Source organism: Vulpes lagopus, chromosome 11, assembly GCF_018345385.1.
Source record: "Vulpes lagopus strain Blue_001 chromosome 11, ASM1834538v1, whole genome shotgun sequence".
Lineage (NCBI taxonomy): Eukaryota > Metazoa > Chordata > Mammalia > Carnivora > Canidae > Vulpes > Vulpes lagopus.
This window is the reverse complement of record NC_054834.1, coordinates 47,877,030-47,889,747: the sequence shown is the minus strand read 5'-3', so window position 1 is coordinate 47,889,747 and position 12,718 is coordinate 47,877,030. Positions and strand designations below refer to the sequence as shown.

The 12,718-nt window shown below is 52.7% G+C and overlaps 1 protein-coding gene across 24 annotated transcripts in view; it reads left to right on the top strand.

Annotated features, from left to right (window-relative positions):
* The window catches only part of NFASC (neurofascin), a 181,112-nt gene that overhangs the window by 161,764 nt on the left and 6,630 nt on the right, over positions 1 to 12,718 (top strand). For 13 of the 24 annotated variants that reach the window (XM_041774161.1, XM_041774157.1, XM_041774170.1 and 10 more), the window contains 3 exons: positions 1,010 to 1,162; positions 8,196 to 8,327; positions 10,326 to 10,395. In XM_041774161.1, the coding sequence (XP_041630095.1) occupies positions 1,010 to 1,162; positions 8,196 to 8,327; positions 10,326 to 10,395 (355 nt within the window). Of the gene's footprint in view, positions 1 to 933; positions 1,163 to 8,195; positions 8,328 to 10,325; positions 10,396 to 12,718 lie in introns of those variants that run through there. The other 11 variants (XM_041774179.1, XM_041774181.1, XM_041774178.1 and 8 more) reach the window with 3 other exon arrangements.

Below are 12,718 nucleotides of genomic sequence, written 5' to 3'. Positions count from 1 at the left end.
AGGAAGGTTCCGGATGGCGCCCCACGTGAGCCCAGGCTCACTTCTGCTTGGATTTCCTTAACTCAGAATCCATGTTTCTGGTGTCTCCACTAGACGGGCTAGGCCAGTTCAGACGTTTGGGTACAACTGCATTGTGCTCACGGAGGAATGCCAGCGGCCTAGCATCTGAGGCACAGACCAGGGTGACTTGTCTCAGAGAGCAGGTGGCTTGAGCTAGCTGTTCACTCTTTATTGGCTCTTGGGATCAAGGGTACATCATTATTACACTGTAGATATCCGCCTTCTTTGAGTGAAGGCCCCTGCCCCCAAAGACTCAGACCCACCATGTTTTTATCCTTGGCAATTAAACCAGCTCACCCAGCCAGAAGGTCCACCTGGGCTAGCTGCTCGAAGGTCCCTAAGGAAAGAGCACAGCCAGCTCTTAGTTCTCTGTGGCTGGAGGGGGTCACATCCATAGAATCGGCATCCTGAGGGTGGTCCCTGCCATTTCAGCTTCCTACACCCACCATTCGCCCTCCACTTCACATGCAAGTGCACTCCTGATGTGTGACTTCTCCACGTGGTGAGATATGAGAAGTGAGACCGGAGTGAGAGCCAAGAAGTAGAATCCTGCCTCACCTCTGTTTACCAAGAGGGATGCTAACTGGCTCTCTGACCCTCACCGGGAAGCTCCCCACCCCCAGGAAGTTTGTCACCTCCAAGATGACAACACTGGCTGACACGCTGCCAGTGTAAGGACGTAGGTCATGCTGTTTAGTGCTGAGCCTGTAGAGAGGAAGGAAGGAAAGCTTGAGGAGGAAGAAGAGGGCCCTTGGCGGAAGGGCTGCTGGGTAGGAGAGTCAGCATCGCGTGGAAGGGCTGGTGGAGCTGCCTGGTCACTTTGTGGCCTGAGCCATGGCCCAGTCCTTTGCCCCATGCTTCTGCCTTTGACAGGTGATCGGGAACCTAAGCACTGCCTCTCCAGCTCCTGGCGCCTGGCCCCAGGCTGACTGAGGTTTCTGTTCCCCAGGCAACCATACGAAAAAAACTGTCCCTGTTAAGAGCCAGGTCCAGCCCGTACAGCTGACAGACCTCTATCCCGGGATGACATACACGTTGCGCGTTTATTCCCGGGACAAGGAGGGCATCAGCAGTACCGTCATCACCTTTATGACCAGTACAGGTGAGAGGGGGTCCGGCTCAGCCACCCCTGCAAGCATGGGGCATTTCATTCCATCTTCGGCTTCCTGCTTGTCTCTTCTCCTTGGAAAGAAGACTCATCCCACCCATTCCCCACCTTGCATGGCGTGTCTCGGCTCTTAGTATGTATCAGTCCACAGCTCCCAGGAAGCCAAGAGGAGCCAGAGTGCATGTGCAGTGCAGGGGAAGCGCCCTTCCCACCCTGAGGCAAGTGTGTGGTGTCCAAAGGAACTAGGGCTGTAGGATGAGGATGGAGGAGGCCGCCTGGCCCCCCTGACTGTGCGTGGAACCAAAGGGCTTGGGCCCTGTGCATGGGGCCGGGGGCTGGCAGATGCCGAGCAGCCTGCCCCATATGCACAGGACCCTGCTCCCTGCATGTAGAATTAAGAGATAGGGCCATCCAAGGGTCTTGACCCAAAAATCTTCCCAGGGTCATCACATATGTCACTGCCTTGTTACTGTCATCTGAAAAAAAAAAATCTAAAGCGTGCGATGCACGTTGTTTGGGGCTTGATCTTGGCTTCATTTTTGTCCCAAACTTTCCACTGCTTCAAAGTAGTTGATCTTCCGCTGTGCCGGGGAAGAAGAAGAAGCTCTCTAGTAGGAGAATAGTTCTGGCTCAAAAGGGACTTCAGCTATAGCTACAGAAGCTACCTCAGTGCACCAAAGGACTGGGCTGGCAGGGGCTCAGTACAAGGTAGAAGGTCAGGGTGGGCAGGCAGTTTGGAGACTTGAGGGCACCTGCTCATGTGCTTGGGTGTATCTTCACAGTCGGCTAGGTGGGTGGCCATGCTAAGCCCTGAGGCAAAGGGTGAAGGTTGGGGAATGAGCTACAGAGAGAAGAGGACCAGTCCCTGTCCCCAGGGTGTCCTAATCAGCTGCAGGTTAGTAGACACAAGCATAGAAACAAAACAATCACACACAATGATTTATATGACATTCTGACTGTTGACTGAAATATTCATTACTCTTCCTAAGCCTGGCCAGGCTCATCCTGGCAGCCTGCATCTTGAGAGTCACCACCCATCTGTATAAATGTCTCATTCCACCCCTCTGGCCTTGTCCCTCCTGGTCTGGACATCCTGTCCTACACCCCGTGCCTCTGCCTATCCTGCCCATGTCTAGGCCATCAAGACTCAGGGAGTCTGTGAGTCCAGCTGTCTGTTAAGGCCAGCCCAGCCAACTCCGACAAGATGTCTGACCAAGTGGCCAGACCAGCTTGGGAGCCAGGCAAGGGAACTGGACCGCTGACTGAGCAGAGCAGGTGGCTGGACTCCATCTGACCCAGTCGGGATCCCAAGCTGTTGCTCATCTGTGTGTGCATTTGATTTTGCTTCATTATCAACCTGAGTCCAGCACAGAGGCGGGAAGCACAGATAAGGTTCCAGGCTAGAGCCCCCTCCTAGGGAATGCTACAAAAGCTGGTGCCACCTGCTTCCAGAGGCTTCTCTCAGCACTAAGTCCTGGGGCTGTGAGTGAGGGGTGGGGAGAAAGGGCCAGAGAGGGAAGCACCAGTCCCCATCCTCAGGGATGTCCCAGTCTGCTACATATCAAACATGTGGTACAGAAGAAAAAAAAAGACGATTGATAGTATACTTCTGAACATTGGCTCAATTTTCTTCTCTCTTTTCCTGTGGTTGGTCTGGAGAGACTCTTCCTGATAAATTGCTTTCAGAGCGAGTGAGTTTTCCCAGATTCCTCTCCATTCAGGTTGGGGTGAGCAGGTTTGCGACCCTAGCGCTGAGTACACATTGTTCACTTACTACGTCACTGGCTGGCTAGAAATTACTATGTGCAAACCACATAGGGGAGGGAAATATTTTTGCTTTCTGAAGTTTGTGTGTTTCTGGATTCTTGGAAAATGCACACTGTATCCTGTGGGTGGACTCCGGAGCCAAGTTCACATGATCCTCTAGGTCCAGGGTCTCCTCAAAGCAAGGGTTTATGAGCATCTCTGGATCCAACCACTGGTCATTTAGGTGACCACAGACATCACTTTAGTCCACAGACTCAAACATGTGGCAGTCGTTCAGGGAGGATATGGAAGAAAACCACTAGGAATGCTAACCGCCTCCCTGACCTTTACCAGAAAGATCCCACATGGAAAGTTAATCACCTCTTTGAAGCTTTTGAAGCCAAAGAGACCCAAGGGGCCGCAAACATGTAACTCTGGACTCCAGGGGGGTGGGGGGCAGCACTCGTCAGCTCTTCTGTCCTGGGGTGGGTGGGATGGGGCGAGGTGGCAGCAGGCAGGTGCTGATGGTGGGCCAGTGGGCCAGCCCTTGGGACGGTGGGAGGAGGGACACAGGGGACGTCACTGTAGTCAGCTTCTTTCAGCTGTTTGGAAGAAACCCAGGATGGGGCATGGTGGTGATGCGGAGGCGGCAGATGGTGCTTAAGGAAGAGCAGCTAAGCCCAAATACATCTGAAGGAAGTCTACCCCTGTGATATTTGTTCATCTATCCCTATTTCTGAAATTCTGCAGACTTTGAGTGACTGCCTGCTTTGCAGATGAATGGCCCATTTTTGAGCAGTGTTACAGAGAGTGGTATGTGGAAGGCACACAAAATATGGCCTCTGGTCTAGAGGAAGAGGCATTTGGACCTGAGTTTGCCAGGTTTTGTGGACCAGAGGAGCAGGTGCTTTTCTGGTTCCTGTTCCAGTGGAAGTTGGGGAGCGTAAATGCATCCTGGTCTTTGAATGTTGTCATTACTGTGTCCATTAGGAATCTTGAAACACATTGAACAGATCGATTAAGAGTGATGTTGGCAGCCAAATGTAATGCTCTGAAGCCTCACTACAATACCTTCCGTCTCAGAGCCCACCGTGTCGGGTCACGTTGTGAGTGAGATCATCTTGTCCTAAATTGTTTTTGGTTCATGAGAAATTAAATCATTTTGATGGAGTCTGGTTGAGCCCACCTCATCCCGGATCCCATTTGGTTTTGGTTCTGGTTTTTATTGACATATCATGGACACGTAACATTATATTAGTTTCAGGCGTACAATGTATGATTTGATATGTGTATATATTGCCAAGTGACGGCCACAATAAGTTTAGTTAACATCCAGCACCACACATAGGTACAAAACCCGCTTGGATTTTGGGTCCAGCTTTCTGGGTTCAGAACATTCTTTGAACTTTTTTGGTAAGGACTGAAGGTAACATTGGAACTTGAGGTGTCATCAGGTGCTATCAGGAATGGGAAGCTACATCTGCTTTCCAGATTGCCCATATGGCCACTCTCCCTGGAATTGTGACTTTCTCTCCCAAGAGAAAGGGAGTCCCAGGGAGATGGCTTGTCAGGGCCTATCAGAACAAGCATCAGGAAGATGGCAGCAGAGCAAACAAGTCACTGCAGACCTACAAGCCAACTGCTCTGCAGAAGGTGGGAACCACCATCCAAATTCAAGGCATGGTGCATGGCCAGGCCAATGTCGCTGTGACCCCAGCAAGTGTCCCAAATTAACCATATTAAATTAGGATTAAACTGATCTTTACTAAGGAGTCACTGCCTGCTTGCTATGTGACCAGTATCCTGCTAAGCACTAGGTGGCCCAAAGACTCTCCTGTTCTCAAGCCTTTGATAGTATAATTAAAAATCTGGATCCAGGAAAACAGAGCAATTGAATGTTACATTTCGCAGAGTCAACAGAGATGAAATCGGACTTTTGAGATTAGTGTGAGCTGGAGGAGTGGGAGATTCAGGAAAGAGGGGGTGGAGTGTAGAAAGGTGGAGAACAAGAAGGGTGGCAGGCAAGGCTCTCGAGCATGGTGGGAAAGTTGCAGGGAGGGGAAGTGCAGAGCAAGGAATGATGGGAGGTGTCCCGGGAGCATAACAACACGATGTGTCATTGTATCCTTGGGATCTGATAGACCTAGGGTGAGGAGCTCTAGACTGAAGCAATGAGGCAAACATGAGAGACCTTGGAAGGAGAAATGATAACCCTTAGGGATGGCAGGAATGGTGAAGCTGCTGGAGAGAGCGGGGAGCAGCGAGGGCAGGAAGACATGGGTTGCATTTCAAGCAGACAGACCATCCAAGGAGATGTTCAGAGGATGTCACCCGGGACACAGGGCTGACAGCTACAGAACTGGCTGGACGGACCATGCAAGAGGAGTAAAGGGATTGCCGGTTGGAAAGTCAGTAAAGGGAAGGTAGGAGCCAAGGATGTAGGGGCAGTTTTGGTAAAGACCCACTCCAGTTGAAACACTGAGTAGTGGGCAGCCCCTGTGGCACAGTGGTTTAGCGCCGCCTGCAGCCCAGGGTGTGATCCTGGAGACCTGGGATTGAGTCCCATGTCATGCTCCCTGCTTGGAGCCTGCTTCTCCCTCTGCCTGTGTCTCTGCCTCGCCGCCGCCCCCACCCCCACCTTGTCTCTATGAATAAATAAAATCTTAAAAAAAAAAAAAAAGAAAGAAAGAAAAGAAAAGAAAAGCAGATTACAGAAGAATGAGTTATATGAAATCTTTTCTGTCTCAATATCTATACGAATATTGTATTATCATACAGCATGTGCATGCTGTATGAAAAGAAAAGAAAAAAACACTGAGTAGAGAGGGTCTTGAGGTTGGCCTGACAGGGTTGGAGGAAGGAATTGATGGGAACTGGAGACCATGGAAGATGAAGGAGTTTATCTGAGCCAGGGCTGAAAAGTCTGGCCGGTTCTTTTAGGGTTTTTGCTTTAAGATACAGGAAGCTTCAATGTGTTTAACAGCAGAAGGAAGGAGAGAGCAAAGAGGGTGGAGGGCTGGAAGATTTGAGAGCCTTCTAGGACTGAGCCCCCCTGGGAAGGGAGAGCTGCTACCATTGCCACAGAGGCAGGGACAGCTGTGGAGGCTGTGAGGTTTCAGTGGTCAGCCGAGCAGAGTGGGTGATATTGCCAACACAGAAAGAGGATAGCGTGGAGCAGTGGGATAGGGAGAAGCAGTTTGGGGGGACAGGCAGAGGGGAGTGGAGGGATCCAGGCAGCAAAAAACGTCCAGCTGAAGTGCACGTAGCTTATGAGCAAATCACAACCTCAAGACCCTCTCTGTGCCTCAGTTTTCTCATCTGTAAAATAGGGATAATGAAGCCTACCTGGTGGGGTTGTGAAGACTGAATTGGATGATGAGTGGAGAAGTACTCAGAGCAGTGACTAGCCCCCAGGACGTGCTTCCGAGTGTGCACTGTGATGAGTACCGCATCAGATGGAAACAAGTGCTAGGAAAAAGAGGAATGAGAGCCCTCGGGGAGTGGCTGGTTGGGAGAGAGGGCTTTGGCATTAGCTGAGAAGGTCTGGAAGGGGCTTTCTAAGAGGAAATGACACTTTTGGAGGCAGCCATCTGAAGAAAGCAGCACATGTAAAGGCCCTGAGATTGGAGATCAAGTGGCCAGTATGGCTGGAGGAGAGAGGGTGGGAGATAGGACGAGCGCTCAGTGTCTGAGACCAGCCTGGGTGGGGCCAGGACAGGGTAGGAATGTAGATTTCTCCCCAGTAGCAATGGGAAGCATTAGAGGGTTGAAGGAAGGAAGCGAGTTGCTCCTACGTGGGGTGCTGGGAGGATGTCTGTGGCCCCGCACAAGGAACGGCCTGCGGGAACAGGAGTGGGAGGGATGGGACTTTACCCTCACAGACACAGATCGAGTAATCACAGCCCGGGGCAGCCCGAGCATGAAAGCGCTTGCTTATCAGTCTTCCCCATTTGTCCAGACCCTTCCTGGTACAGTGCCCTTGTCTGGGCACAGAGGAGGCTATAAAGACGGTTTCTCTGTCCAAAAAGAACAAAGGGTAGGAGTGCACCCAGGCACCTGCCCCACAAAGCAGCATGTGGTAAAGACCCCGGGGCACGGGAGCCCCCTCTGTTCCTTATGTTCCTCCCGGGAGGAGGCCCAGGGCTTGGCTTGGGGCCTGTGGGCTCTCTGGGACCCTGCTGTTGACTGTGCTCTGAGATGCCCCTCGGCTCACTCGGCTGGCTCCAGATTACTTTGGGTCTGCTTGGTCGCTTGGATCCTGCCTCTCCTCCCAAGTCTTGGTTTCCATGGCAGGCTGGGTTTCACCAGGGGGTTGTTCTCTAGCCCATTGAAAGAAGAGCGAGTGGGTCCTGCCCACTCTAGATCCCCTCCCAAACCCTAATTCCAGCCGTTGGGTCATCCAGGACACCATCACATGACACCTGAGCGCCTGTCCTCTACGCCTACCCATGTGTCCTTTGAATTGTGAAGGGGTCTGCCCAGGTTGAGATGTCTTCATGCACTCCAGGCAGGGATAGAGAGGGACTCATCACAGGACAGTGTGTGTGTGTGGGTCCTCTACATCTGGAAGTGGCATGGGGTGTGCTGAAGGTGTGGCCCCAGCCCCAGCCTCACCACCAGCCCACCTGGGAGTACCTGCACAGGGATCGTCTCCGTTGTCAGGGAGCACACAATCCAGTTGGGGGGACGTGAAAAAGTCTCGGGCATCCTGAAACTATACCCTGCCCAGAACCCACTGCCAGGAAACCTGGTTGGCTTCAGGGCCTTATTGGTGGGGAACTTGCTGTTCTTTGCCCACACAGGCCCTCCAAAGGTATTCTTATAACAGGTTTTGCAGGGTAACCACGGCCTCCGTTCCCCAGTGGGTAGCAGAGTCCCATTTCCTCACCCCAGGTGCATTCATGGGGGAATCGTACCTCCTTAACCAATCCCTGGCCTTCCCTCAATTCCCCACCAGGCTGTGACCAGCCATCCAGTTTGCAAGAATGCCATGCCCCATCCTTAGGAAACTTCCCCTACAAGGACCTGTTCACACTTCTGCTGCTTATTCTGCTCCCTGTACCCTTTACCAGTGCCTCTTTTCTGACCTTTTGACCTTGGCTCTTTAATTGTTTTCTCTTTGTACCTGTAGCAGGGTGGTTGGGCCAGAGGGCTGCTAGGTGGTAGCATAAGGCTCCAGGAGGAACAGCGACATGACATAGCCATCCTTCCCCCTCATCTCCCTCTTCACCTCCCCCATGGGAAATCACTCGTGTGTTTGCTTCTGGCCCTCCCCCACCAGCTTACACCAATAACCAGGCAGACATCGCCACCCAGGGCTGGTTCATTGGGCTCATGTGTGCCATCGCCCTCCTGGTGCTGATCCTGCTCATCGTCTGCTTCATCAAGAGGAGTCGAGGTGGCAAATACCCAGGTAAGATGTATCGGAGGAGTGGTCGTGGGGGAATGGGCCTGCAAGCTTTCTGGGAGCCAGCAGGTCTCTGAGGAGCCAGATCCAGAGGCTCTGTTCTCCCAGTGAGCCCAATCCTGGCCCAACTTGGACATATAGTCCTCTTGCTGAGTGTCCATGCGTCCTAGAGCTGCCAGAAAGCATCTGAGTTAGTTAAGTCCCCCTGAGGTGGGTGGATGGCAAGGTCCAGGCAGCTCCAAAGAGGGGGTGGAAGGAGCCCTGGCTCCTATTAAGAATGACCTTCCCTCCCCTTGACTCACCATCCATCTGCTCAGTAAATGGGCTTTTTTCAGCCTGAATCTCATTAGGATCCTGTGTCCCAAGGAAGGAGGAAGGAAGAAAGGCATTTTCTCTCACCATGAGAGAGAGAACAGAGAGGGGAGGGTCTGGATGGAGGAAGTGCACCCATGAGAGAGGCTCTCGGTGACCGGGCTGTAATGATAGATATCCCAACAGAGGGTCAGGAGCTCCTTGCATGCAGAGGCTGAGGGGAGGCTGGCGTTGATACAGACCCCATCGGTAAAGAGCTGTGGGCTTCCCTAGAGTCCCAAAGAGCCATTTCTCTTCTGGGGGCCCCAAGATCCACGAGCCCAGACAAACCAAGGTCAAGAACAAGGACCTCTGGCATTCTTGCTTCTGGAAATATTGATTGTTTTTCAAAGAGGGGCAACAAAGCCATCTGTCTGTGATGGGGTGGCTAGAATGACAGAAGACAGGCTAATGGATGACCCAGTGAGTGAAAATCCTGCTGGGCTGCAGAATGAAACTGCTCCCTGCTCCCCAAAGCTCCATCGACAAGCACAGCCTGTGCTCCCCAAATGCCTGCCTCTCCCCACCTCTAAACAAGTCCTCCTCCAGGGTTCCCCCTAAAAAACTCAACTCAGAAGATTCTGTTTTATTCCCTTCCCCTGCCCGCATACCCTCAGACCCTAGGATTCTAAAGAGTTCTGCCTCTGTGTTAAGTGAGGGAGATGTCTGTGAGGGAGAGCAGGAAATTATCATTCTTCATTGGCAAAGGGCATTTTTTTTTTCACTTTGTTGTGCTGTGTTGGGATTGTTTTTCTCATATAAAAGAGAAAGCAGTCAGGGAGAAGAGCATCCTTACTGAGCTCATCCCCACCCTAACTCATCAGATAACCTTTGAGCCTTGCTTTGCCCATTTAGAAAGTGTTCCTCTCCAGAAAGTTCTTCTCACAGCTTATCGTGCTAGTGTGCTAGAAAGATGAGCAAACCATGAGGCCCAGGCTCTTGCCTTCACGCTAGACTTTATTCGGTTACTAATGAGTTATGTGACATGTTCTTCACCTCTGAAGGGCTCAGTCTCCCTCTCCTAAAATGGGGGAGATGATCCTGCCCTGTACCTCAGAAAGGATACGTAGTCATGTGCGTACATATTCCTGTGTGTCAGGCTCTGTGCTGGGTGCTAAGGGCACTAGAAGGAAAGGTGATCTCTCCATCAAGACACTGCAGCTGGCATAGCAGGAAGATCGCAACCCAACCAGACAGGCCCTTGGGTGGGTGTGTGCAAACCACAGAGGAGGTGTGGGAAAAGAGAGTCACACATGCTAGTGAGATCACAGATGTGAGAGCCTTTTCCATTCCAGAGATGGAGTGTCCTCTCTGCCCAGGGCACTCTGCTGGGGGCCTTGTACAAACTGTGCATAAACAGTTATCCTACAGAGCAGAATAAGACAGGTGCCAGAGAGGGTCACATCCATTCAGTGTTTAGGGGTGACCCCATGGAGAGGTGGGGGGAGGAGATTTCAGTTGTCAACAGAGATGTGCAGAAGCACTGGGGATGAGGTGTCAGCTTGACAGCTGGTTAAATGTGGGAAGCAAGAAGGAGGGAGGCATCGATGGTACCTCGTCGAAAGGGAGAGTGACACTGACTCCACGGTCGGGGACCTGTGGAGCAGGAGCATAATCACCATATCTGTGTCTTTGCTTCTCTCCTTGGCCAAGTGCGAGAAAAGAAGGATGTTCCTCTTGGCCCCGAAGACCCCAAGGAAGAGGATGGCTCCTTTGACTACAGGTGGGTGATCCGTTTGGCCCATGGTCCCCATCCCACCATGCATCCAGTTGTCACCTCTGCCTCTCTGACAGCTCCTCCTTGTCCTGAGTGTACTAGACAGGGCTGCATCCCCACAGGAAGGACATTCCTGGCACACTTACATGGATTTGAGGGACAGGTTCCTCAGCTCAAATTTATTGAGTTCCTTAGATGTGTGTTTCACCTCTTTCCTCTGAAAGCAGACACTGGCAATGCTATTGCTGTGAAATGAGCTGTTGGCTTCCTCTCTGTCCCCACACCCCACCCTCACCCTAAAGATAGTGACCCGGAGAAGCTGTATTGTCTTGAAACCTCAATTCAGTGAGGGATGAGTGATGGTAGTGGCCATGAGGGTGAGGTATTCTAGACCTTTTCCTCATGAACTTGAACAGTTCTTAGAGAGGCAGCTGGTTGGGGCCTATCACAAATCAGAGGACTGAGGCCCAGACAAGGAAGTGACCTGGTTACAATTCCCCTGCACACCTGCTGCCCAGTGAGCTTATGGCAGAGCTGGAGAAGCCAAGGCCCGACTTCCAGCTCTGTGGTCCTGCAACATCATGATCCCTCTTAGATCTGTATGGGCCTTTGCGGCTGGCGTCACAAAGTTGTCATCTCCCATTTTGATGGCAAGTGTATTCTGAGTTAAGGAATGATGTGCAGTGGGTCATGGAAGCCTCATTCCCAGACCAAGGCAGATGGGAGGAAATGCTCTGATTAGAGCCCTACTTCCCCACCTCTACCCTGCTACTCTCTAGGGCAAGACCACCCTGTCTTCCCCTGACTTCTCCTTATCCTATCCTCAGCCTCCACCACTCTGCTCATCAGCAGCCTGGTGGGCAGATGCTGCCCAGAGCCCCTGCCCACCCAGGAGCCCATCTGGAGGCTTATGTACCACATATATCTTACAGTCCCAATATCTCCTAAAAGGGCAACGAGGAGAGAGGCCCCTCCCCTGGCTGTCCCCAGCATCCCTGGTAGGGCCCATCTTCCCCTTGGCCTGAGACCTACTCCCTAGCCACCAGTTCCAAGGAACACGGGGTTTCCCTCCTATAAGCCCTCTGTGCAACAGAGAAGGGGTGAGGCCCTCCTGTGCTAAGAGAAGCTGCTTCCTCAGGCACCTCTCCTCCCCCAGACACCGAAGCTGTTGGGCAAAAATATCTGCCTTCTTCCCACCCACTCCCCTGTGCCACCCACACTGAGGCTGGATATACATACACAGGTGCACCCATGAGCCCACACGCCGCGGATGCACACGCACATGCACAAACACACGCACACACACACACACACACACACACACACACACACGCCTCAGTGTGAGCTCCGCAGCCAAGCACCTCTCTGGTGGGTCTCTCTGCTTCTCTCTCCCTTGTCTCTCCACCTGTTTCTCCAAGGTGCTAATAGCTGTCCTTGTACTAACGCCCAGCTCGGCCTCTGGCTCCAGGTCCTCCCCTGACAGCTGTCTCTGCCCAGCACTACTGTCAGAAGCCAACATGCACTGCCCACTATAATGGCAACTCAGCCACTTGTCCTCCCCCCCTTACACACACACACCCAGGAAGGACTCAGTGTGGCCTGGGGGCCAGGGAGGGGACATTGTGTGGCACTGCAGTGGCCTCACCTGCTGGGACCCAGACTCACACTGCTGGCCCGGCTGCCTCCTGCCTACGGGCTCCCTCCCCTCTGAAGTGCAGCCAGCAGCACCTGGACCCCCTTCTGAGTCAAAAGACCAAGAGTCTTGCAGCCAGGGGAAGGGATGTGGTGCCTGAGCAGACACCAGCTGCTGGGGGGTCTCACCTCTCGGGGCGCTGCACGCATCCCAGCAGGTAGATGCTGCTTTGACCACCAGCCTGCCAGCTCTCCTTGCACAGGAAGGGTGGAAGGGCTGGGCCTGAGGGCCTCTGAGGAGAATCCTTGGAGCCTTGCTGGGCTTTGTCTCAAGCTGCTGGCCTGCACAGTCCTATGTATGCCCCTCCCCTTGCCCCACCCTCGCTCACTTGAGGCCCCAAACATCTGTTGGTTGATAAATCAGAGAGCAACAGAAACCACAGCAAGGTGAGAAGGGGAGAGGCAGGAGTGAGGTTTGTTTTCCCAGGACCTGGACCTATTGCTTTTCATCAAGGACAGAGCCTTTTGACACAGGGCCACACAGATCACAGAGAGTCAAAGCTGGTTCAGCCCCTCCTGACAGAGAGATGAAGGCCCAGTGAAACCTGGGAAAGGCTTTCCCAAGACCACAGAACCACACAGTGACACGCGGGAGACTAGCATCCCAGCTCCTTGACCCATCCCGCCTGCCCGGCCT